This window comes from Rissa tridactyla, chromosome 3, assembly GCF_028500815.1.
Source record: "Rissa tridactyla isolate bRisTri1 chromosome 3, bRisTri1.patW.cur.20221130, whole genome shotgun sequence".
In the NCBI taxonomy this organism is placed as follows: domain Eukaryota; kingdom Metazoa; phylum Chordata; class Aves; order Charadriiformes; family Laridae; genus Rissa; species Rissa tridactyla.
Genome location: NC_071468.1, coordinates 18,136,216 through 18,162,496, shown reverse-complemented (window position 1 = coordinate 18,162,496; position 26,281 = coordinate 18,136,216). Strand labels below are relative to the sequence as shown.

Below are 26,281 nucleotides of genomic sequence, written 5' to 3'. Positions count from 1 at the left end.
CCTCCTCCCTCTGTTTTCTGAACTCTGAGCATCTCTGCTCAATAAACCCTTTCTGCATCTTTCTGCACTCAGGGTTCAGACCAGCTGACCCATCGCAGGGCTCACATGTGGGCAGCTCTAAGCCATGGGATGTTCCCAGTGACCAGCCAGAACCCTCCAGAGTGAGGACAGGAGTCCCTGCGAGGACGCACACCCTATAGCAGCCATGGACTCAAACAAACAAGAAGGTAAAGCATCCTCTTATTTCACTTCTTGATAGCATGATAGACAGCGAGGAAGAAACTTGCTCCCATATGACCTGTCTGTTGGCAGCCACCAGCCAGCCTCCCAAGAGCATCTCTTAGCTATGGCACCTGTGGGCAAATGGTCTTTTCTTTTAGTTTCACAGAAATATCTGGGCTTTGAAGTTTTTAATCTCTTATTTTAGAAACACCTCCCTCTCCCCTGTGGAAAGTAATCCTGTGGCACATGTAACGTCCAATGTGGGAAGCGATTCCCCTCTCTTGCCTCGGACCCACACCTGCCTGTCAAAAGCTGTGTCTCACACAAGGGCACTGTGATGAGGATATGCCTCTCTCCTCTTCTTCTCACATGCTTTGTTGCAAGGGGTTCTTGTTCGTGTCAGTGCCACAACCCAGACTTCTGCACCAGTCCCGATCTTGCAAGCACCAAGATGTATCCAGGCCACACTGCCTGCATGCATCCAGTCCTGCTACAGTCAGCAGCGCTTCTAGAAGTCTGCAAAACTCAGGAGTTTCAGGTCCATAATTTTAGTGGTTATCAGCTTTAGGTCTTTCTGCAGAGGAGCGTGGGGCTCGGGGTACTTGCTTTCCACTCCAAACTCCTGGCAGCATTGTGCTCTGCCACCTCAGAGGTGATTGCGTCACCAAGTCTTGAAACTATGAAGAGCAGGTGGAGCAGCTTTAGGAGTGCCCGTAACTGTAAGCTTAGGAGAGAGCCTGGACCATCTCTTTCTCTCTTAAAAGATGCTTGGTGGTGCCAACATTCATTCATGGCATAGGTAATGTAAGAGTTAATTTCTCCATTACTATTATTCTAATTTGAGTAAATTAGGTCTGTGTACCTAGGCCCCTGCACTACAGCAGACTGAAAAGGAAATTAACTCAGGGATTTTTTCCAATTAATTGGTATGCCCCCACGGGCTGCAGACGTTCACTGCAGAAACCAGGAGATAACCACAAAGCCCCTTGCTTCCCACAGCGCAACTGTGAGGAGCCTCCTCTGCTCCAGCTTTTAGCAGTGACTTTATAGAAACGATCTGGGTTTTGAGTGGGTATGTGCAGACAGTGCTTCTGCTCATGCTCATGACAAAGGTAGGAGGTAAAATCACAGTGGCACAGATCCTCTCCCATCTTCTGGTCTTGCTCAGAAGCAGTTCCTCACTTTGAGTGTGTCCAAGGACATGACAGACTGATCCATATCCAAATCCAAATGAAAGATCCCTACAGACTTCTGCAGGGCTTGGGTTGAGCCCTCTATGTTATATATCAGATTGAAGAACACCCAAAGAAAATCTGAAGAGAGACCACGGCTCTTCCTTGCTGTGCTGCGCTCCTACCTGACACCTCTAGCCCTTCACAAAGCTCAGCATTCAGTATGTCCACCACTTTGCAAAAACAGCATCTCCGTGTCCTCCCAGCATCTGCTTTGTACTGTGCTTTTAATTATGACACATGTCCTCTGGCTCTTTTTGGGTGGGTCAGTCATTACCTTCCTACAGTTAAGAGTCCAGCAGTAACATTTACATCAGACCAGACATGGACCTCAGTCTTCTTGATTCAGGAGGATCACAGTACACACTGGCTGACCTCTTAAGCCTCAACTCCAGGCATCATGAGAAAGCTTCATCATTCACTTTAGGCCAAAAGTTGGTTTCTAGTTTGTGGGGTTGCAGAGAAAACTTAAAAAAAAAAAAAAAAAAAAAAAAAGACCCCAAAAGGCCAAAGCTGAAAATGAAAACAACCTGTCATTTACAAGATGAAACCTGGGACTTGGTGCGGGCTGGCTGATGAATTTTGACCCCAAACAGCTGGCTGTTTGAGATCATGGTTACTTCTCCTGATCAGCCTGCTGCCCCTCGTGTGCCCCAGGAGGAACCTCGGAGGATATGCCCTGGAGGGTCAGTGTCTGACCCTGCTACCCAACCCAACAGCTGCAAGACCAGCCAGCACGGGGAGAAGGCGGCACATGGGCAGAAAGGGGCACACGGCCTTTCCTCCTCTGCCTCTCACTTCTGCGAGTCACTGGGGAATTTGCTGACATTCCTCTGAATCAGGACAAAGCCTAGAGACCAGAACAGGGCCAATTCGTAGGTGCCCTTGGCAGTAACCCATATTCCCCCTCAGGGGCAAAGAAATCAGAACGTAGCTGTGCCTTGTAAAAGCTCTGACTTCCAGGCTTCAGCTTTCCACTTCGTGCACTTGCTGACTGCGTAGCACCGGCTACCTTTTCAAGCCTCTGCACCCTTTTCAAGCCTCTGCAGGACTGAATTTCTGTGGTCTTACAGGCCCAGGTGGGTAAGGTACTGGGCATCTGCAGCCAGCATGGAAAAAGGGAGCTTGGCTGCCCCTAGAATTGGGCATGGGATCACTGGTCATGTCTGTGACTGACAGCAGAGATGGGTGAAGCAAATTCTTGGAAGCAAGAGAAAACTCACCTCATGAAGTAACGTTGCCAAGGGGAGGCAATCCAGATGAGGAACTGGGTGGCGTGATATTTTCTGGGAGTGAAGGCCAGCCAGGGAGCCTGACATAGGGAATAACATGGGAACTGATGGCCATTGGACTGCGATTCCCTCAAAGTGCAATGGCGGCACAGCCAGCGATAATTTCTGTTGGATCATTGAAGGTTTCTGCACAGAAGAGACAATGTTAGAAAAGGAAATAATAAATATGGACTTTTTGGTTTCAACCAAGAACCCATTAATGCCTAGAGATAACGTCTCTGCAGTGTCCAAAACACTTCTGCAAAATAGATATAAACTCTTCCATCAGCTAAGTCTGTTTCAGAAATGTTAAGTGTAGCTCCATTGTACAAGATCAGATGGGATGACAATACCACAAAAAATAAGGAATTTAAAACTTACGAAAAGATATGTTTTTTTTGGTGTTACAAAAGACATGATTACTGCTTTGAATGCAATGTGACAAAATATAACTTAGGGCTTAAAATATACAGATCAGATCAGCCTTTTGTGGAGAGAACAGAAATATGTACAAATATAGTAGAGGATAAAATTCACAATTTCGGAAAAGAGATCAGTAATGCTTTAGGGGAGAAAACCTGTTACACAGAACTGAACTTCACAGGGGGCAATTTGGTCCTAATTGCACATACAAGGTTTCTCACCTCTTCGCATGGATCAGCTTTGGACAGACACAGGGCAGCAAACGAGGTGAATTCAACATCTGATTTAGGTGAGCCATTCCTGTTTTATAATTGCAGTTTATTTTACAAACAATATGGTGTTCCCACCTCCTAAAGAGAGACTTGAGTCCTTTAAAACTGATTTGTACCTCAAGAGGGACTTCAAACACTCTGTTCCAGTTATTTATAGCAACCATAATAAGTCATTTTAATTGACTGAAGTTCTTTGTTCCCACAGGAGAGACTGAAAGTGTGCCTGTGAGTACCCCTGCAACACAGATTTCCCAGGTAAAGATGAGCAAAATGCCCTAAATAACTCCAAGAGTTTAAAGAGTTATGAATAGATAAACAGTAGTTAAAAAGCTAAATTAAGTGGAAGAAAAAATGTAGGCACTTACAAGGAACATGGCAACAAAAATGTGCACACTGCATGAATAAATGTCACACATATCACATCTTGGGCTTCATCTTAAAAGACACTTCAAGTAAAATTTTTCTGCTCACAACCAGTTGTGCTCAGACAGGTGATCTGTGAGCTCAGCTAATTAACTAGCTGGCATCATTAGCATCAATTAGGGAACGTCAATTCACTGAGCCGGAGGGAGATTTCATGGCTGAGCTCTGATGAGCTTTCACCAAACCCGATGAACTGTCCCAGGATGCGTTGATTGACGTTGGGTTGGGGTGTCTTCCCCAGCAAGAGGCCAAGTCTCCTGGGGGGCTCTGGGTTATCCTGGCAGCCACACAGCTCCTTGGACCATAGGGTGCTCTTCTTGCCAGATAATGCAGAGCAGCTGGGCTGGCCAGAGTGTTGAATCTTGCTGCATGTCTCTGTTTGGCTCTCCCATCAGGAGCTTGGAAACACTGTCTTTGAGCCCACGTCGGCTCAAGGTGATCAGGACTTCCAGAGCTCTGTGACCACTCTTTGAGTTGACATTCTTGCTGCAGGCAGCCACCATGGATGCAACAAGATTGCCTATACCACAGCCCAGGGAGCGTCCCTCCTGTAAGATGCAGCTTCAGTGTTTCCACAGTGATGCTTCCTATGCATTTCCAGTCTGCAGGAAATGCAACAGAGTTTTGACCGCTTTAAACCTTGGTCTGGTTCAATATGGAACTGTACCCTGAAAGAGAAACATAACCCTGAACTGCAAACCCTGACTATTTGAGACCTCTGTTGTCACCATTGCAACACTAATGCATGTAATTGCTTGTAAGCGCACCATGGCAAGTGGAGGAGATACTGCTTTCCATTAACCAGTCAGTGCTTCCCTTGTCTCATCCTCTTTTCCCATCCAGACAGCTCCAAGCAGGAGCTTCAACTGAAGGGCCCGGCACAGTGGATCCAACACGCATGGAAAGCCAGCCATGGGAACACCATGCACATGTGCTGCTTTCCAGAAAAACCCAGCTGAGGTGTGGATACCTTAACGAATCCTTTAAATGAAAGTTACCAGCTGGCTGTCCCCTTTTGCTTCAGCGAGGGCCCTATGGACACTACAGTTACCAAAAAAGACTGCTCAAATGTGAAACAAGAGCTGATAAGCGCTCGCAGCCCCCTTTAAGTATCTTCATCCTTCTCTTCTGTCCTTACCCTGCTGCTCTGCCTTTATTCCTACCATCCTTGCCTAGGAATATAAATAGGGGATATACTCCTAGGGCCAGGGTTTCCACCACTGTAAATCAGCACAGCTCCACTGCTTTCCTGCTGTGAGGCGTCGCAAGCCTTCCTAATGCCTGGCTGCAGAAGTGCTGTCCTTAAACGTAGGAGTTAGCAGCTGTGCTACAAATTAGTTGTTCCCTGGTAAAAGCATACACCACGCAGCTCGGAAAAATCAGATCCAGGCTTTGTGACAAGTGTTGGACTTGGTGCCACTTTAGTTTCAGGCAGTGTCCTCAGGCAGCCCTCTTTTGGGTGACACGGTGCTTGCTTACTTCTTCTGATCAGCCACGTAAGAAGATGTGCAAAGTGATGGACAGTAGATAAGCTGGGGGAAGTAGCATAGACAGTGCTCCTTCATGGCTACAGAAGGTTTTGCTCTTTTCTAGGATATATTTATAACAGCAGAATTATTCCTATGTAATATTTCATCATCATGAGCCTGTTTTCTACTGGTTTTGACAGGCTTTAGCTCAAGGTCCGTGAGAGCAGGCCCTGTTCCAATGTAAGGACCCTAGGCAGCTGCCAAGGGTGGCAGAGGCAAATAGCCATCCCTGTGGAGACAGAGAGCCCTGGATAGCCTGGCTACTGCTATGGGGAGATATGTGAGGACACAGCTACTCGTGGAAGAAAGGGTTCCCTCTCATACTTTCAGTGGCAGCCAGGGCAGTAAACCCAGCTCACCAAGTTCTGCCTTCTGCTTTTGATCCCAGCCCCTCCTTCCATAAGCCATCCCCATCTCCCGGCCACAGCCACCTTCCCTGGGCTGCCTTAAAGTCTGAACAAAGCTTTAGGCTGAAGGGATGCTCCCTATCTTTTGCAACTGGCTCAAATTGCTGGCACCCACCGAGGGAGGATGGGGAGGCTCTGCAGTTTTGCTGCCTCTGGTCCTGGAAGCAGCATCAGTCTTGTCCACCCTTTGGGGACAGTACAGCAGGTGAGACAAGTAGAGGCTCAGTGAAGGAGATTTCACAGCCATTTTATATATATATATATATATATATATGCACATATATAAATAGCTCCACTCTTGCAAAGTAAAGTCAAAACCAGGCTGAGGAACGCTCCTTATACGTCTTCTGATCACACCCTTCTCCTCCCCTCTAGCCACCATTACTTCCTCTGCATGGTCACGGTTCCCCCCTCCATGTTGGGAAACACTCGCTCCCCTCTTTCCAGGTGGACTTTGACCAAGCGTTCCCCTTGGGCTGGAGGACAAGTGAGACTCACAAGTGACCGCTTCTCAGTGTCCTATTAATCAGAGTCATGAAAAGAGGGGAGGAGAATCCTTCATTTCCCCATGGAGAGCTACCCACAGAGCACAGTGCAGTTACTTGGTCTCAATAGAGATTTTACTTGCACGGTTTTTCCACACAGAGCTGACAAACAAGGGCAGCAGGTAAAATGGGAGTCATGGCCCCCAGGACAGACATAATCTGCTGCACATGCATGGCGCAGGATCCCTCACTGCATTGCTTTGTCAGGTTGAAGGCCACACTTCAAAGGCAGGTGGGGGCTGAAATGTGTCTCTCGTACCAAATTATTTAGATGCCTAAATGCTTTTTTTGAACAGCTCTTGGGCTGCTGTTTTGACATGTTCTAAGGACTTCTTGTGACCATGCAGATTTATTTATCCTCTAGGCATTAGGCAGTTCAACTTAAGCTGTTAAGGTGTGTTCCTCTTCAAGTGTATTTATTCCCATGAATAGGTGAGCCAGAGCAACACATTACAGTTAAACTGTTGCCAAGTTTCCATGGTAGTATAAAATCTTTCTTTTTCGGTATGCGTTGCACTTTAGAACACTGAATTGGCTTGACTTTCCAGGGGTTCACAAACCTGTGAAATGTCTCTCCGGCCCTGTAGGCATCATCACTTAGGCAACACGTAAGCACAAGTTGATGCTTCAATGGCTTCCATTTGTTCTAACAGCCCATGGGATTTAAAGGATGGGTTTCCACAGCTTGTTGTTAGAAATGAGCTCAAACTAAAATCCACAGCTCAAGCACTACACTGCGCTTGGCAGGAGTTCAAAGATAATGTGTTGATCCTGTACCGCTCCACTCAATTTTGGATCAAACTTGCACCCAATGGCGCCACAACGCTGTTTGTGTTTCCTTTCTATGCTCTAAGCACTGAGGGCGGCAGAGGAGGGAGTTCTCAGTGTTTCAGCACTTCATGTCCGCCATACAAGCCCTGGCAGATGTGGCTGATTGGTGTTGCTGGCTGCTTTCATCCATCAAGCGGCAACAATGGGAAATGCGACTGTAAGATGCATTTCAGCATCTGAAATAGCCACTGCAAGCTGCATGGGGCTGAAGAGAGATGTACTGGGCAGGACAGACCCAGGCAGGGGTCTGGAGCACTGTGAAGGATACACAAAGAAACCAAGCTAACACTGTGACTGCAAAAGCAGAGGTTGACCAACAGTGAATGCCAAAACAACAAGTGACTGTCTGCTCTTAGATGCAGAGGATATTATAGTCCAGCCTCTAGCCCAAATCTTTCTTTTGCCTGCCTGAACTCTGCTTTCACAGAGTGTTTCACTGCACATGGACATGAAAGTTTCTGCAGTGGTCCCTTTATGCTGACTATTGCTGATGCCTAGCAGTTTTTTACTCAGAAACCTCTAAATCGGCAATAACTCCCATTCCTCTACCCTCCAGAAAGGACCTGTCTAGTTTACCTCCTTCCTGGAAGCATCCAAGGAGGCCAGGCCAGGCTTGTGGGCAGAAACATTTCATTTTGGGCTTATTTGACCCAAACACAGTTATCTCCAGGGCCAGCTTCTGGACGGCTCCACTGCTAGCCAAGACCTGAAGCTGCGACATCTCCATCCTGAAGCGGTTTCCTAAAAAGGATAGCATAGGATAGCGTATTTCAGTTGGAAGGGATGGATCTGATGAATCACCCCTTTTCACTTAGAGGAAAATGTGCGATGCCTAGCCCTGATGCAGGCTAGCAGGGAAACTCTGCCTTGGCGATGTCAGTGTGCACATGTGGCTGGGAGCACAGATGGGAATATTAACATTTTGCACAGTTGCAGTACTTTATATCCCCCCCACTTCTCCAGACATATATGTTAGAATGTCTGATGATGCTAAGACCACCTGGCTCACCCCCCTAGGCTGAGGTATCAGAAGCAGTATGGTCATTGCCTCCCCTAGCAGCCCCGGCCCCAAGCAGCCCCGGCCCCAAGCAGCCCCTCTAACCCTTCAGGCTACACTTGCAGGTCACAGGGGGACAATTCCTGTGATATAGGAGTGTCACAGGAAGGTGTCCTCCCTGGCCAGGAAGGGTGGGTGAAGGGGTTGAACCAAGGGGTCTGGAGCTCCAGCTGGCTTGGGGAGTCAAGGCTGACTGCCTGAGGAGGGAAGATGTCGTCAGCCTCCTGTCCCTCCGCCCTGTCCCAGCTCCCGTCAGTCCTGCTTCTCCTACCCAGGCAGCTCTAGGAACGTGTGTCCAGCCAGACCAGACTGGGGACTGTGGGGTTAGCACTGGGGTAGGAGTGGGGATGTCAGGCAGACGTCCTCTGTAAAGACGCTGCCAGTCTTGATCAGAGGAGGATGGTGCATGCCATTGCCCCAAGGTATCGGAAGCCATCTCTGCTCCATTTACAGGACTCAAGCGCCTGAGTTCCCCGGGGTGGCTGTCCTCTTACCATCAGTGCTCCAGTTTTGGACTCAGTTTATAACCAGATGTTAGGCCGAATTTCTGTTGTAAAGGTAAAAACCACTGGTACCGAAGTGCCTTGGGCCGCGACCTCGCCGTGGGCTTTGTGCAGGCAGAACGCGCGCCTTGCTCACAGCAGCGGGGGCTCGGTCGCCAGCCCAAGCTGCCCCTGAAGAGGGTGTCCCCGCTTAGCCCTCCACAAGCCGCCTGCCTCCCCTCACTGCCCCCTCCACACCTGCCTTGTCTGCTTGCTATGCCAGCCTGGCTCGCCCCGGTCTGTCTCCTGCTTCACCCGGCTACCAACCGGCTGCCTCCAGCTTAGGTTGTGAGCTCTTCCAGCAGCGCTAGGGCCTCTAGGGACAGAAAACAGGGAGAGTGGGCACAGTGTCGCTGTATGCTGGGGGAAAATCTCCCGCTCCCTCTCCATCAAGAGTTAAAGAGTTGCCTCCTTCCCTGGAAAGGGCTCGCTGAGCAAGGACAGAGGGCCTCCACAGCCCTTAGAGAGCAAGGAGGCGTTAGACCTGTCTGTTGAGAGCACCAGCCCCACGAGCATGTGGGGGAGGAGGACTTGCTGCAAAAATGGACATGTTCTTGATTGCTCAGCTGCTTTGGGGATTGATAATCTGGCTGCTGTTATTGCAAACCTTGGCATGTTTCAGGCTGTCCTCTCCTTCTACAGACTGACAGGCTGCAAACTGCCAGGGAGCCTGGAAAAACTCTGAGTCTAAAAAGGGGCACATTAACTGCCCAAGACAAACACCTCCTACCCTGTACTGAGGCTGCAGCAGGGACCGAACCTCCCCCCATGTCTCCCAGCCATGACAAGAGGAGGAGAAAGAGGACAGAACCTTACAGGATGGGTTACACCCAGCCTTTATGCCACTCTGATCCATGGGTCACCCTTGGGGACACAGCCACCTGCATCTGGGAGGAGGGACTGAACCCACCGTGTTTGTGGTTCCTCTAGTTGCAGGCATTAGCCTCTGAGTTGAAGGCGGGTTTCACAGAAGCAATGCAGGAGCTGTCGCGAATCCAGCATGGCGAGTATGCCCTGGAGGAGAAGGTCAAGAGCTGCCGCTGTGCCATGGAAGAAAAAGTGGCCGAGATGAAGAATTCCCTCAACACGTTCAAGGTAGGAGTGTGACTTGCTGGGGGGCTGCCTACCTGCCACACTAGCTCGGGTGGCATGGAGCAGCATTCCCCTGCCTCCATCAATCCTTCCTGCTTGTAAAGAAAATGAGCTGGCAATTGTTTCAGATGTATCTGGTGTGCTTCCTTTGGCTTTGTGCCTCCCCCAACTACTCCCACACATACATAACCCATGCCCTGGCCTGTTTAACCTTCTTGATGGGCCACAAGGCAGTGCTGCGAACTATCCTGGGGTACAAGCAACCCTTGCTCTGGGCTGCGCGTGCAATGGGCATATGGCCTGTTCACAGGCTGCCACCGTGCCATACCTCTCCCTGGGTCAGGTCTCCTGCATTTCCTGCAGGAACCAAAGACACCGGGGAGCAGGGAATTAACACAAAACCCTAAAGCCTTTTGAAGTTGCATTCCCACACGGCTGGGAGGAAGTGCTGCCTGGTTTGATCTGGCCCAAGAGGATAAAGACAAAGGACGGGAGAGAGAGCCTAGCAAGAAGGCTTGATATACGCTTTAAACCAGCCAGCATCTCCATGCAGAAACTGGATGACTGCCTGCGAGGAGGCAGGCAGAGAAACTGTTTTATTGTTTTTATGGTAAATTTTCCCCATGGGGTTTTGCTGAGTCAATAATACCTTGTGAAGTTAAAGAGGGCTGCTTACCGGAAAAGTCCGTTACTGACCCTGTGACAGGGAGAGACGGATGGCATCGGGCAAAAGGAGCCCTATGGTCCCAGATGAGCAAGGAAGACGACAAGAAGTGTAAGGGCACACAGCAGAGGTTTAAAAACAACCAGAGGCAAGGTTATCCAGGACATTGTTATGGGGGAAAAAGGGGTTTTAAAATCCAGATACAAGGAATTACGCAAGCAACAGGAGGGATAAAGGCTGCTCTCCCTCTGCACCATGCCAATGTTGACTGTCCAAACATTGAGCTCCAAGTGACGCCACCTCCTTGCTCGGGGAAAATCCCTATCCTTCGATTTACAAGAAACTCTTGAGTCTCTCCCCTCCATCCTGCTGCTCACTTTGATGAAACCTGCAGGAACTTCATCCATGAGAGCTCTACATCTGAGTAAGGCTCAGATGAAATGGCCTGAGGGTTGCTGAGGGAGGATGTACTGACAGGGATGTTATGGAGGGCCTCATTTCCTTAGAAAACAAGGCTAAAAAGGCAGCTCTGAGGCCTGACTGGCAAAAGCTTATACATGTGAGTGATGACACTGGGATCTCAACCAAATGCCATTAAAGGCAAATGCCCTCCCAGTGCTTTCAACTGGTGGTGGATGAAGCCCTGGGTCTCCATCTCCCACCAGTGCCTTAACCACGTGACGTTACGCTGTCTTGGGTGAGTTGCCTGTAGTTGAATTAAGGATTGCCGTGCTGTGCGTGGCATGTATTACACACGCTGGACTTGGAAAGGAAGTGTGTCTAATTACAGAGCCACTCTCCACAGCACCCTGAAGCATGTCTAGTGCACACCAGCCCACATTCAAAGCTGTGCTATGTGAGGCTGATGGGCACCCTGGGAATGCTGTGGTTTTGCCTGTTTCTCAGGAGGAGCTCAGCGACGCAAAGTCAATGATTGAAGAAATCAGTGCCAAGCAGGAGGAAATGCAACAGAAAATTGAGCAGCTGCAGCAAGAGAAGCGGCGGGAATCACGGAAAGTGAAAGCTAAGTAAGGGCCCGAACTCCAGGCTTCCAGAAGTGCTAATTAGCAGTGGTGTCTGTTTTGTTCATGTCTTTATAGCTTAACTTCTTAATCTTTTCCTGGCTGGACATGTGTATCAATCCTGATTATTACTGGAAGCTCTAGCCTTCAGCTCACCCCAGGCGTTTAGACGCATACCCTATAGAGCAAATACAGCAGAAAATCACCAACACCTAACCGGGATTCCAACAGCAAAATAGCCTCAGCAGCTCTCAGGGAAAACAGGACCTGGCGAAACACACAGACCTGCTAGAGACATGTTGGGGCAGAAACACTGTCGAAAGCCAGGAGCCTTCACCATTACAAGCTATTGCTAAGCCACCGCCACCCAGACAATAGCACTGCAGTTTCCCCTTCCAAGCATGCAGGACTCAGCGGGCTCCTGATAGCACAGTCACGCTCTATTTTCCTGTCACCAGCCCTTTCTTCTCTGAGCATGTCACACAGGAGCATGTTTCCACACTGTCGCTGTGATGAAGCAGACACTTCACCCACCTTGGCCCTGATTAGCCTTCTTCTGAGAACAGTTCTGACGATGTGTACAGTTTGCCTTGATGCAAACACTCTGCAGATCTAGGCTAGCCCCTTAGCTAATTAAGCCATTCAATTAGATGAAAAAACGCTCTGCAAAAGAACAGATCTGAAATATCCTTCTCCTGTAGCCAGTGGACGTTAACTTTCAGAGCATTGTTCGTGAACTGCATCAAAGCCAACTCCATCAAAGCCAACTCATTTCCGGGTCTCTGCTGGAGTTGTCCTACTTCTGACTCTGTGCTTGTACTTATACTGGTGTCTGCCACAACTGTAGTGCAGGAGCTTCACCTGTGGCATTCATACTTTCCAACTGTCTCATTCTTTGTGTTTGTACAGAAGAGCACAGAAAGATGATCATGGGTCACAGACAGTGCCTACACCTCTCCAGGGCAGCCCATTTCGATCCATTAACCTCCCAGAACCTGTGCTGATCAATGAAGATTTTACAAGTCTTTTACACAACGTGACTTACGAAAAAGGTAGGAAATAGAGCAGGTAAACGCAGTGCCTTCCTCAGGAAAAAAAAAAAAAAAAAATCCAGAAAAAGGTCACTAGGGTAATAGGACACCAAGTTTTCCTCAGATGGCAGCAGCACAAAAAGAGAAGAGGGGTGCTCCCGTTGGCAGCACTGCTCCTGGGTCTGTGCACGCACGTCGGCACAGTGTCTCAGGATAGCAACCTCGGTGCTGGCCTGGATTCAGGAGATGCTGCTCTGTGAACATGGGCCCAAAAGCCATTGCCTGCCTCCACCAAGGAGAGGGAAGCAGGCTGGATCTTCTTCCCTGCAACGCTAGTGGCACAGACACAGAGTCAAGGAGGAGCCCCTGATAAAAATACTACAACCTGTGGATTTGTTCCCGTGTCAGGGAACAGGGCACAGAAAGGAGGATGACAGGGACTGGGCTGACAGAGGACGCCTGGTGTCATTAAGGGGCCATACCAGTGTTTGATTTGACAAGGGGACACGGGAGCTGGCACACATACACACAAGGCTACTAGTGTCACTGCTCCTTGCATATACACACTGACAGGAGAATCGCTGCCCCTTGTTAGCTGCAGAAGCTGCTAACTGATGGTGTTAGGGTTACACCTTGACCAGAAAAACACTGTCAACAGCCAAATAGTTGTGAAGGTTGGAATCAAAGAAAAGGTGATGGACCAGAGCCTTTTTTTCTATATTTAACTTTGGGGGTCTAAACTGGTCTATCACTCTCTTGCTGTTCAGACAGGAAGACACCAAAACCATATACATTTAAAATGTCAGCAGGGGCAGAGACTGGATGAAAACCATATGCTGTTTTCTACTCTGTTCTGCTCAGAATCCATCCAGTCATGGCCCTGCTCTGCCCTGCTCTGAGGTGGTATGTTAGCCCTCTCCCTCACATCCCTCTTGCACATCCAGCTCTCTCACCCACTTCTCCCACTGCTCCTTTCTTTCCAGTCATCTCACCCCTCCACTCTTCAATAAGCTGTTTTCCACTCGAAATGGCAGCTGTGTCTCTGTGTCAGGCCTCCATCCTCTTGTTCTGCTTGCTTGGGTGCCTTCTACGCAACATGCACCTACCGAGCAAGGACAAGCCAAGACTTCCACTGCAGTCATACCGCACCAAGCACAACAGGGACCCCCACATTAGCCTGCCTGCAGCTGCTACTGCAACAAAGACCACAACAAGAGCCACAAGAGTAACGATGCTCCTTAGTGGGGATCTAACAGGGATGTTTCCGTAGCAAAAATGTGAAAGGAGGATGGATCTAACCATACTGATCCTCCTAACTGGAAGATCTAACCATACTCACAGGGCTTGGCAGGAGAAGCCTGCTGTCTTCTCTTGTAAAGTTTCCCTTTGTTCTTCAACAGTGTCCGACACCAGGATCATGCCAATGGGAGAAGGAAGTGTGAAAGTCGTAGCAGGTCCAGGTAGGAAAATATCGAACTGTCCAAAAAACAGTAGGACAATGATTCCATTAGAGTGCTTGCTTTACTGCACTGAAGAAATGCTTTCAGGGAATGCATTTCACGGGAATGTCTTTCACTTTGCCATGTAACTCCATTTTCATACTTGCAGTTGAGACATGAGGGCAAACCTGCGTCCCTGATGTGCCAAAGGATTGACACTTGACAGCCTTCCTGCTGCTGCTTTCACAGGGTCTAAGTGCCTTTGCAGAAAGGAAGAATTGAGGCTTACTGATGTGGCAAAGAATAATGAGAGCACCATTTTGCCACTTGGGAAGAGATGGTCTTTGCAGTGACTACACACCAGTAGAACTGGTGAGCTGTTTATCTGCCCACCAGCTTCCACATTCCTTGTAGACATGTCTGAATAGTAACAGAGGAGTTTTTCTGGCAAAAATAAACATTGGTCAGAAGTAAGAGAAGGGTATAGTAAGGGGACACTAAGGATCCTGGACAGCAAAAGGACACATGAGAACAACAATTAGATGTTTGCACTGTTCACTAGAAGCTCTCATTGTTCTGGATGGCTCCTTTGCTTGAATCCACTTGAAATAAAAAGAGAACAAAAACTACAGAAAATGGTTCATTGCAACTCAAAGTATTTGCAGTAAAGCAATTCCTACCCAATGGCTCTAATGCACCTGCACCCTCTCCTGCCTTCTCTGTGATTTAATAGCCTCAGACTATCAGTCCTGCTGCTGTGTATAATCACATCACGCTAACAAAAATTTCAAAAGCCATGACAGTTTACATCCATTGAGAATGGCATTTAAATCCGAATTATAATAGTACTTTGTTTCTACAATACCTGCCAGTAAGTGTTATATTACCGAGTCCTGAAGCGTCCCAAAACCCTGAAGTGCAACCATACTTGGAATATGTTTTTATTTCCTAATGTGCACCTAATTTAGGACCTTATTTGGCCTGAAAAAAAACGCTGGAAGAGTGCAAACTTTGTTCTGCCAAAGTGCTGGCCAACTGCATTTCTGTTTGTAAATTAACACTACAAGGCTACAGCTCTTGCGAAGCACGGATAAAGCTTCAAACTCTCCTTCCAGTACTTCAAATGGATGATAATGCTTAGCTGCCTGCTGCAGTATAACCTGTCAACTGAGACGTCAAGATCCATACCGCTGTTTGTCATTGCAGGAGCAGCCATAGAGACAGATGACAGCCTCAAGCCTCCCTTGACAACAGAGGGGCAGTCGAAAGCGCATCTGCCGTCAACAGTGTGGAAGCAGCCCAAGGACACCAAGGACTGGGGAGATGAATACATTTCCAAAGAGCAACCAGAGAGAGGGAAGGACATGGGCCAAGGCAGATACAGCTCAGCAGACAACATTATATGTGAGCCCTCTTTGGCTGGTAAGGACAGAGAGGGAAACTGGCTAGAGAGGCTCAAAGCTGCATTCACACCTGGTGTGAGCTGGGCAGTAATCAGCTTCTACAGAGGGAGGCACACAAGCCAGTTTCTCCTGTTAGGGGGGAATGTCTCGGGGCCTCAGTATCCCAGACTTCTGGCCTTTGTGTTGGCTGGTCTGTGCCATTGGCAGAATCGCTCTGCACCCAGGACATGCGTTCTCCTTTCCAAGACCTGGCAGTTCAGAGTACTGATGGGACTGTGAGAGTGTAGTTGCTTAATTGGGTGAAAAATACTTCTCATTCTGCAGGAAAGTGGATGTGAATCCTTGGTATGAGTTGTTTTACCTTTGATTGCTTGTTTTGTTATTCTAAGAAAAAAAATGGTATTCATAGGGAAAAACACATTCGCTTTGGAGCGTTCTTGGCAAACTGTGGCTGCAGTCGTGTCTGGGGCATGCTGTAACATCAGGCTAGAATTTTATATTTTAGGGAAAGTAGACACACAAAGACAAGATATTGGTGCCACTTTTTCACAGTTTCTCCTTTCATGATTTAATGTCAGATCACCAATCTAGCATGAGGCTGTCCCTGAGGTCAGCATTTCCTTATTTTTAAACTTAACCATTATCTTCTGGAAGCCAAAAGGCAGAACATCGCTTTGGAGCTGCTGGAGTCGGAAAGGAAATATGTCATCAACCTTTCCCTAATCCTGAAGATCAAGGCAACGTTGCAAGGGCCAGACGTGAAAAGAAGCACCAAAGAGAGAAGGTAATTGATTTAGTGTGCTCTCTCTTTCGTGGATTTTTCTCCAGTCAATATCCTTTCGGCATCATCCTCTCTCCCACTTTTCTTTCATCCACACAGAGATCTTTGAACACTTAGAGCTTATTTCTAGTTGAAAATTGGAGGCATTGGAAGGTTTATGCATTAGTTAAAGACTTTCCTACCTGTCCTTGCATCTTGTCACCTTGCATCCCAAACTGTTTCACTTGTACTTCAGTCTCCTATTCTTCTTTCGCATGCCTCCTGCCTGTGTGGGAACAAAGCTTTATGCATTCACCGCCTCCTTCTCCCAGTCCAGAGCTCCAGCTCTAGAAGTTGCTCTGGGCATAAGCCCTGGGCTAGTGGCTGCCATCCATCAGGTACCGATATATACAGATACACACACATATTTACACACAGATACAAGACCAGTGGGACTGACTCAGGTTAGCAGTTAAACCCAGCTCTTTGCAAAGGCCATCCCCTGTGTCAGCAATCTTAGATCCCAGGATGGGATAGCTCCTACAGCTCTCACCATTTACTCAGCTTTGGCATGGGAGTTCCTAGCCTCTAAGCACATTTGAGGAGCCCAGTCCTTGCTATCTCTCTCTTTTTTGGCTCTTTCCACCGTCCCTAGGGAGTCCCAGATCCACAGAGTCACTTGACGGAAGTCCAGTGCGGGACATGTGGTCTATGGGTTGATGTGGACTCATTTAAGCAGTTACATGACACACACAGTTCAAACTGAAGCATGATAGTACAAAGTGAGTTTTTATTTTTACTGTTTTTCCCTGGGACCTTTCCATCTGGCAAAATATTTCAATATTTGACATCTTCACTCTGATTCTGGATTAAATCAGCAAAAAATGACAGAAAGGCAGTAGCACATTTTGACCAGCTCTGCATCAAAGGGTTAGCTTGTTAAAGGGCCTGACGAACGAGACAACATACAAAGCTGGGGAGCTCTCCTCGAAGCACTCTATGGGATGGCTGAGGACCATGGTCCTGCTTCATTAGCCACAGCAGTGTTGCCTCGGGATTTTTAGTCCTGCAAATTCCAGTCAGCTACACAATGCACTTGAGAGTTAGCCCAAGAAACCTTCAAAACACTGTAGTAATACCCTACTGGAGAGGGTACCTGCACATACATAGCAGCCAAAACAGGGCCTCATGGTGCAGTCAGGACTCCAATAGAAGCAGTTAATAATGCCTGCATTTAAAGCAAGCCTGTGCTGACGACCCATGAATACCCACTTCAGCAGTACATGCTTAGGGCTGAGTTTCTGCTCTGTGTAACCAATCTGATTATCATCTCCCTTCAGTTTCTTCCCCAACTCTCTGCGGTACCTGGTCCAGCAGCATGTCGATTTACTTCATGCTCTACAGGAGCGAGTCCTGAGCTGGCCACGACAAGGGATCCTAGGAGACATTTTCCTGAAATTAACAAACGACGAGGTATGTTACAGACCTCTCTAGACTCTTCTGCTGTGATTCATGATGTTTGTGCTGATGGCTCGCAGGTGGGCTGAGATACCTTGCAGCAGAGGGGCTGTGCTGTGAAGCTGTGGCTATGGTAAGGCCTTTCAGCCAGCCTCCTTTGAGCAGAGTCCTGGTGCATGGTAACCCCTTTGTCGCAGTGCTTGGTTGGTCAGGGAGCCCACATGCCAGACACACCTGGGGGCAGGCAGCCATATAGCACAAGCCCTATAATAAATGCACAGGACGGAAACTTGGTTGCAGGAGCCACACATGTGCCTTGACAGCTTGGATGTCTGTATTCACAGTGAGGGCGTGAAAAAGGTGTGTTTGTTATGCTCCTCTTCCCCAACACACTTTGCTCAGAGTTATGACAAGTGGGTGGGCAGGTCCCTTATCCTATGTGGTTTGTAGCCCCAAGTAAAACAGCACCTTCTCAGGGTGAAGGTCTGCCCAACGCCAGTGAGCAGTGGGACCTCTCCTAGAAGGATGTGTAAAAACTCATCTGATGCTTTATAAATTTTAACCATCTTAAATAAGAAAAGCTTCTTCCTCCCCAGCCTCACTATGCCTCCCATCTGCTATAAAGCTTTATGTACTGTGCTCAACAGCTGAACACATTTTATTAAACAGTCTTTCTTGAGAAGACAGGCTGAGAGAGTTGGGGTTGTTCAGCCTGGAGAAGAGAAGGCTCTGGGGAGACTCCATAGCAGCTTTCCAGTATCTGAAGGGGGCCTACAGGAAAGCTGGAGAGGAACTTTTTACAAGGGCATGTAGCGGTAGGAGGAGGGGTAATGGCTTCAGACTGGAAGAGGGTAGATTTAGATTAGATATTAGGAAGAAATTTTTCACTGTGAGGGTGGTGAGACACTGGCCCAGGTTGCCCAGGGAAGCTGTGGCTGCCCCATCCCTGGAGGTGTTCAAGGCCAGGCTGGATGGGGCTTTGAGCAACCTGGTCTGGCAGGAGGTGTCCCTGCCCATGGCAGGGGGGTGGAACTACATGATCTTTAAGGTCCCTTCCAACCCAAACCATTCTGTGATTCTATGAAGTCCCAAGCCCTGAAAGCTTCACACAGCTGGCAGCTCTGCTGCACCAATGAGCTCCCAGGAGCGATGGTGGAGAAACAACAGTTTCTCATTCTGGCTGGATCCATGACCAAAAATGTCTCTTAAGTTTCTTTGTTCTTTTCTTTTTTTTCCATTTGTAAGAATAATTTTCTGGACTACTATGTTGCTTACCTGAGGGACCTGCCAGAATGCATCTCTCTGATCCACGTGGTGATCCTGAAGGAGGTAAACTTCCTGCCTGCTTCACAGACACATAATGGCAACATGCAAGCCTGGATCTCTTCCTGTTATGCCTGCCCACGATAGGGCTCTTCTCTGCCAATCCACTTGTTCTGTTACCAAATGCCAGTTTTCCTAAACGTTGCCACGGCTGATGTGCACCTACAAAAGGCAGATTTAATGTGTTCGTCACTGTATGTAACCCAAGCTATATTTCTCCTGTGACACGAAATAATGTCTCAGATCAAACCTCCCAGAAAGCTTGCCTATGCACATGCTATCCAGACCTGTCCCAGGCAAACAGTGTCTCCTGGAAAATGAAGGACTCATCCAAACAGGGAGAGCAAGAGCAAGGCTGTAAGTGCTTTAGAGAGAAAACAGTCTCTACTGTCCAGCTTCGGGTATTTAGTCTCACGCCCTTGATTCTTGGTTTAAACTAAGAAAGCTAAATATAAAGGTAGTTTTAAAGTGCAGTAACTAAACCACACTATCTCGCTTCAGAGACATTTTAATTTAGAAGTAAATCTCATTTTGTTCAATTCATTCAGGCCTAAACTAAGAACTTCATTCTGAACAACAGTGTCTATCTGGGGTTTTCAGTGAAACTTAACTAGTGCACTTTAAACACATGTCCCTACTTAATTAGGCTGAGTGTCCCTCCTAGATAATCCCCAAACTAAGGAATTTCATCCTCAGGACTAGTATTGATGGTAGCAGGAGTTGCAAATATCCCTTCCAGAAGCAAGATGAAGACCAGTGTACCGTCATGCACAACTGCCACTTGACTGGCGTGCTCCTGTGAACTGTTATTAAGTACTTACAGCGTTACTACTCGTTAAACCCCAGAACCATTTTGAAGCAGACATGTTTTATGGGTGGGAGAGACTCTGAAGTTGCTTTCTCTATTTCAGGTAGAAGAAGAAATCAAGTCTGATCTCTACATTTTGTTCTTCCATATAGTCCAGCGAATCCCTGAATACCTTATTCATCTACAGGTAGGGCCCCAGGATGGAAACTGTCTTGTTGAACTCTTATTACAACACGTGACTTTTAACTCAGAGCTGGTATTTGGGCCTGCGCAGGTACAGTGCTTCTGGCTAACCCAGTGGGCTCCCTGAAAAAAAAAAAACCTCTGAAAGGGAAAGCCAGATGAGAATGGCTTAATTTTCATCACTTTCACCTGAAGCTTGCTTCTATTTGGCAGTACATTCATTTGGCTTGACAGAACTAACTTGTCCCCTGGGAAACTGAAAGCTCTGCTGCCTGCCGCTCTGGGAGAACAGGAGGCCAGAGATGGGGCACATCTACTGTGAGCTCCAACCTAACTCCTGTAACAGAACTGGCCTCTTTGATGAGTGGTCCACATGCCTGTTAGCTGAGGGACTGAGAGGGCTAGAAGCTTGTAGGGCCCAACAATCTTTCCTACATAGAGCTTGCTGATACAGAGAGTTCTGGTTCACAGGAGGGTTAGCTGAATTGTACTAAAACATTTCAGACAAGGCAGGTGACATCGAAAGCAAGCCCTATAAAAACAAGAGATTGGTTTATTTATTCAATGCTAAACTCAACCAGTGCATCACCCACACATCCCATGATTACATTTACAGTGGTTACTTGCGTATTTGCACTGGAGTAGTAGGAGGCAGGCCCTGTCCAAGTCACTCAGAAACTGGTGCCACCTAGAAGAGCTCCCCCCGTGCTCCGACAGGGCAGTGCTATGGGCACTCCAGAGCACTAATCCATGGTCCCAATAGCACCTTCTCCCCAGAAAAGATTAGGACACCCTCCAAACAGCCTGCTCTCCCCTCTGTGCCCCAGAACGTCCTGAAGTTCACGGAGCAAGAGCATCCTGACTATTACCTGCTGCTGGTGTGTGTGCAGCGCCTCCGGGTTTTCATCTCACACTATAGCCTCCTCTTCCAATGCAATGAAGACCTGCTTATACAGAAGAGGAAAAAGCTGAAGAAGTAAGCACAACATCAGCTCATTCTCTCTGTCACCAGGGAAAGGGAGGTGTGGGGGAAAGCCTGGAAACAGGGGGTTTAGGTCCAGGCAAGATCGACAGGCACATTGCTCTGTTGAAATAAAACAAAGCCCTTTGCACATGAATACTGGAGAAGGCCCACTATCGGCATTTGTCCTCCAAGTTGAGGTCAGATTTGGGGCGGGCCCTTGTGTCTAACTCTGAGAGTGACAGGAAAATCAGTTTAATCCTTCTAAACATAGCAGCCACGTTTTCCATGGGAACATTTGATTCCTTAAAGCGACAGCAAAGTCACTCCCCAGTGGGAGAACACATGGGGGCTGTTTTGGCAGCTCGGTGCCCTGGTGAATGCCAGGTCTGTTGCCTGCAGCCCTCATAGGCTAAGACTGCAAAGGAATAGTGTTATCTTATTTTACTGGGGGAGTGGGGTGGGAGAAACGAAAGCCTCCAATAACGTGTTTGAGATGAACCGTGATAGAAATGACCCTGAACGTAGATTCTCAAGTTGTGGTTCAGAAAAGTTCCTTGAAATCAAGACTTTTTATGAAAATCACAATCTGGTTGCCTTTGCTCCTTGTAATGATTCACTGGGGATGTAGGACAAGATCAAACTTCAAGGAAAGCTTCCAAATATGGAGGGTGGTAAAGGGCTGGAGCAGACTGCTGGGGAGGGACTGCCATCAGGAGAGGCATTAAGAACAGGACAGAAAGCAGGACGCCCTGCTGACTGGGACCGACTAGGTGGAACAGGTCTTTCCTTGGGGCGGGAACAAGTGAATGGGAATATTAAGGTCCCTCCCAGCCCTGTTTTCTGTGATTCTACATGCTCGTGCTCATTCCCTGCCTTATTTCTTAGCACGACGATGGATTTCTCCTCCCTCAGGTCATCCCTGGTGAAGCTGTACAAAGGTCTCACCTCTCAGTGTACAAGCCAAGAGGTTTCTCCAACACCCAGTGCGACATCTATCCGGGACAGTGGGATCCACTCTGAAGAGACAATACAGTCGTTCCCACCAGCACCTTCCTCTGGCACGACAACCCCGTAAGCCTATTGTCCTAGTAGAAGGCTTTCAAAGTAGGCTGAAAACTCTCTCTTCACCCATACTATGCCAGTGACACTAGGCAGTTACAGACTGCCATTTCCAAGACTACTCCCTGTGTATGTGCAGAGAAATTAAGGGCTAGCTCCTTCCTGCTATCCGCTACCGTGTGGCTTACAAGCGGGAAACATTTCAGAGCTCTACCCAGGGCTGTCAATGCTCTTTGCTAGCTTTCTTAAGAGTTTACCAGGGAGGTCATTTATTGGTGTAGGCCTGGCAATAGCCTGGCCTGGCTAGTCTCAGACTAGCAAAAAAAGTACTTTTCCACACAGCACACTATCACAAGATCTAAGTACAAATGGATCAAAAAAGACACAAGACTCATTCAAGAAAGACAGGGCTGCTGGTAGCACCCAGTAAAATCTTTGGCCGTTTCTAGCCTACTGATAGGCGCCAACTGAGATGATGATCAAAGAAGCACATTAGACTTGCCTTCTTTCTTATGTCAGCAATTTGTGGCTGTTGTGCCTCCTTACATCGTTTGACACTAACAAGAAGAGCTTAGCTTCATCATTCTGAGCTCCCCTCAAGTGGCAGTGTTATTAGTCAATCTCTAGCCTCCTCCTCACCAGACTACCCAAGCCAATCTCCCTCCCTTCACAAATGTGATGCACCAGGCCCCCATCTTGGTAGCCTCAGCTGGTGCCTTCCCAGTTTCCCCACATTCATCCTGAACTGAGGACCCAACATGGGTCCAGGTGGGGCCTCATCAGCACTGAACGGAAGTGGGCAAAATAACTCCCCAGGCCTGGCTGGCCATGCAGTTACTAATACAGCTCAGGTCAGGGTTTGTCTTGTCTGCCACAAGAGTATGCTGTCAGCTCGTCTTTACATTGGCATTGGCTATAACCCCAAGTTCATACAAGGGCTGCTGCTCAACCCAAATCTCCCAGCCTGGTCTGATGCATGGGGTTATCTTGCCCCAGATGCAGAGCTCTGCACATCTTGAACATCACAAGGTTTCTGTTCCCCCACTCCATTCGTTATGTCCCCAGAAGATGGCAGTGGGACTTTCCTGACTAGCAGTCGTTAAGGCTTGTGGTATAGACCCTGCACCTAATACCTCATCCAATGCAGTACTCCGTGCTAACTTACCTGGAACACACGGAGGGTAGGAGCCCTCCAAGTACTCCTGACACACTTCTGAGGACAGAGTCACCCTACCCAAGAGAGAAACCTTGCCCAGGGAACCTTGTCCACCTGAAAAGACAATCAGACCACAGGAAAGCAAGACACAGCCCCTACATTACAGAAAGAGAAGAAAAGTAAAAATCCAAAATGCAGATGAATCCAAAATGCTGAAAATGAGAGAGATGGAGCAGTTGGCTTCTCACCTCAGTTTCTATTCCTTTCATGGTGTAGAGCGTAAAAGTCAGCCAAAGCTACTGGATAAGCAGTTCTACCCCTGCAAGTTTGCTCCTGCTTAACCCAGCCAGGCAATTTAAATTAATAACAGCTCTGTTACTGTATTCCAAGATACGAAAATACCTTTTGGCCTTACAAGGAAGAGAATGGGGTTGGGGGAGTGAGGCGGGAGTGGGGCTTGTCATGCCGTCTCTTGGTCATCCTTTGGTATTCCACTTCCTTCTGTTTTTGTTTTGTTTTGTTTCTTATTTTAAGGCATTTGATGCCCCAGATGAAGAAACCCCAGCCAACCGTGATGGAGAACATCCAGGCTGTAAAGCCCCCTGACTGGGAAATGGAAAGTAGAAAACATGAGAGGCCAGAGAACATCCTTGCATCCTCTCAGCTCACAGAGCAGGAACTCAAGGCTCTGACAGCCCCGTTACAATCCATCCCTGAAATGGAGTATGAAGCACCACCAGCTGATGCAGTGGGAAACACTGAGAGAGCCATCAGGACCTCTGTAGAGCTGCTGCAGGATGCGAGGAACTTTGCGCCAAGCTACGAAGAGTTTGAGTACCCTGGGGAGGTTTTCACCCTGCCAGGCCCCTATGAAGATGATGCCTTCCAAAACCTCGCTCTCTTTGAGAATTGCTCCCCGGCCTCTTCCGAGTCCAGCTTAGACATTTGCTTCCTTAGGCCTGTTAACTTCACATCAGAACCAGAGAGGACAGATCATGCCTTACAGCCATTGCCTAAGAGCTGCACTCCTGTAAGCAGCAGTACTTACAAGCGTGAGATGTTCCACAGCAAAGGCAAGCAGCTGAGCAGGTCTCTGAAGGAGCTGCCGAGGAGCGCTGAGGGCGTGAGCACCAGACTCTACAGCACACGGAGCAGCAGCGGGAGCCGGCTGCAGCAGAAGCAGGAGAGGAATGTCCAGCCTCACATGATCTCAGCCTCATCTCGAAGCTCCCAAAGGAGCTACTTTCCCCCCCAGAGAGGAGCGGGTGAAAAACAGAGCTTTTTGGAAGTAAGGAGGCTTAAATAGGAAGAGAAAAAAAAAAGGCACGTGGTGGTGCAGAAGCAGCGTCAGCAGCAGGAGAAAGATATGAGATACAGTTAGGGCAGAACAAGCCAAAATAGCTTTCAAGTCCACACGTTCAAAGTCCTCATCTGCATGTACATGCCCAGAGGAGAGAGACAAGACAGCTCCTTTTCACACACACATCTTTCCCAGGGGTGAGCATGGGCTTGAGGCATGCAGCTGGCTGAGTGACAGCTAGAACACCCTTGAGACAAGCTAGCCTCTCATGTGTCTCTAGCTGTCACCAGGCTTCCCCCACAAGTTAATGTTGTATCTGATCAGTCACTAAGTATGCACAAAGCTGTCTGAAATTAGTGCTACGGTGGCACCCAGTTAAAAAGGTGCCTTTCCACCCGCTGTGAGGAGAGACGAGTTAAGAAAATCAATGGATTTAGTATCAGATCCTCAGCCAGTGTAAATCAGCATGACTTGGCTGAACTCAGCCCATTTACACCAGCAAGGATCTGGTCTGTGGGTTTTGTTTCACCTGCCTTTGTTGCATGGATTGTAGAACCATACTAAAGTCTGTGGGAAAAATAAACCAGAGCCCAGCAAACGCGTCTCAGACAACCACTGTCACGGCAGGCTGCACTCTAGCCCTTCAGGGACACCAGGTCTTACAGGAACAATATTTCTGTAGTCTGCAGTACCTGTTCAGAGTCAGCTTTGAGCTGTCACAGTCAGGTGGGAAGATGCTCTTCACACTTCCTGGGGAAGAGGCCGAGGGTGCTGTGAGGTGCTTTGCTAGTTCTCTCAGTGCTGTCTGGAGAAACACCCTCCTCTTAAAATGAGGCAAGACGTAAGTGAGGCTGTAGATGCAGATGATGATGGGAATAAGGTTCCAACAGCCTGACTGAAAAGACAGCAAGGAAACGTTGAAGGAAAAGAGAAAAAAGCCTAGGGAGTGAAGGAGGTGGTGGACGGCCAAGCAGGGGAGATGAGGCAGAGGGAGAAGAGCCATGGGGACGCAGCCTGTGGGGAGCCTGTGAGCTCTTTGGCACTCACCTGCACAGAGCTATGGCCTGCAGCAGGGTGCAAATGTGGAGCTAGTCCAGAACTGCAGGACACCTTCTCCCCCACAGAGCAAAGGAGACTACCATGGCAGCGGTGGGCAGAACTGGAGAAAAGGGCCTCGTCCAGAGCCTTGCTGGGAGGAACTCAGCACTATCCTGAAAGGGGGAGACATCTTTTAGTGGCACGTTTACCGCAAGGTGTATGTGCTAATGAAGGCTTCTGCCCTGTAGATATAAAACCAGGCAGCAGCAGAGCCAACAGAAAAGTCTTTCGCACTGTATCAGCTCAAGAAGCCTGAAGGCTCCCTGCCCTAGGGTAAACAGAGCTCATGAGCAAGGAGAGGGTGCGAAGTTCTTTCAAGTCCCCATGCTGGCTTGCTCCCTCGTTGGCAAAAGGGGCTAGTAAGCTCCCCCTAAACAAAAAGCTTAGCAAGGAAAGCTCCAGTTCCCTCTAACAATGCTTATCCCTCTACTCCTCTGCCACTGCCTCAGAGCCAGCAACAAGCACTCTGCAGAGGTACCAGTGCTGCCCAGTCCTGGGTGACCTGTTGTCTCCCAGCCTTGCCAGCACCTCCTCACCCATCAGGTCGCTCCTAGCACAGAGAGAGAGAGAGAAAAGGGGACAAGGATGTGAGGTTGCAAATGCTGGTTAAATTGTCTTTTCCCTTTTAGGAGCTCCATGCAGAAGACAACACCAGGTTCTGCCAGAAGGATGACAATGAGCAAACATCCTTCAGCGACCACAACCCACGGCACGAGCCCAAGGGGGGTTTCCGGAGCTCCTTCCGCAAGCTCTTCAAAAAGAAATAA

General features: G+C 48.4%; 1 protein-coding gene across 1 annotated transcript; it reads left to right on the top strand.

Annotated features, from left to right (window-relative positions):
* The first annotated feature begins 205 nt into the window (after window positions 1-205).
* ARHGEF33 (Rho guanine nucleotide exchange factor 33) lies at window positions 206-26,281 on the top strand. Its single transcript, XM_054194668.1, has 15 exons — window positions 206-227; window positions 3,626-3,675; window positions 9,685-9,849; window positions 11,417-11,538; window positions 12,442-12,584; window positions 13,964-14,023; window positions 15,209-15,424; window positions 16,060-16,189; window positions 17,506-17,638; window positions 18,869-18,952; window positions 19,858-19,941; window positions 20,765-20,913; window positions 21,814-21,972; window positions 23,651-24,412; window positions 26,143-26,281. The coding sequence occupies exons 1-15, from the start codon at window positions 206-208 to the stop codon at window positions 26,279-26,281; spliced, it is 2,418 nt and encodes an 805-aa protein (XP_054050643.1).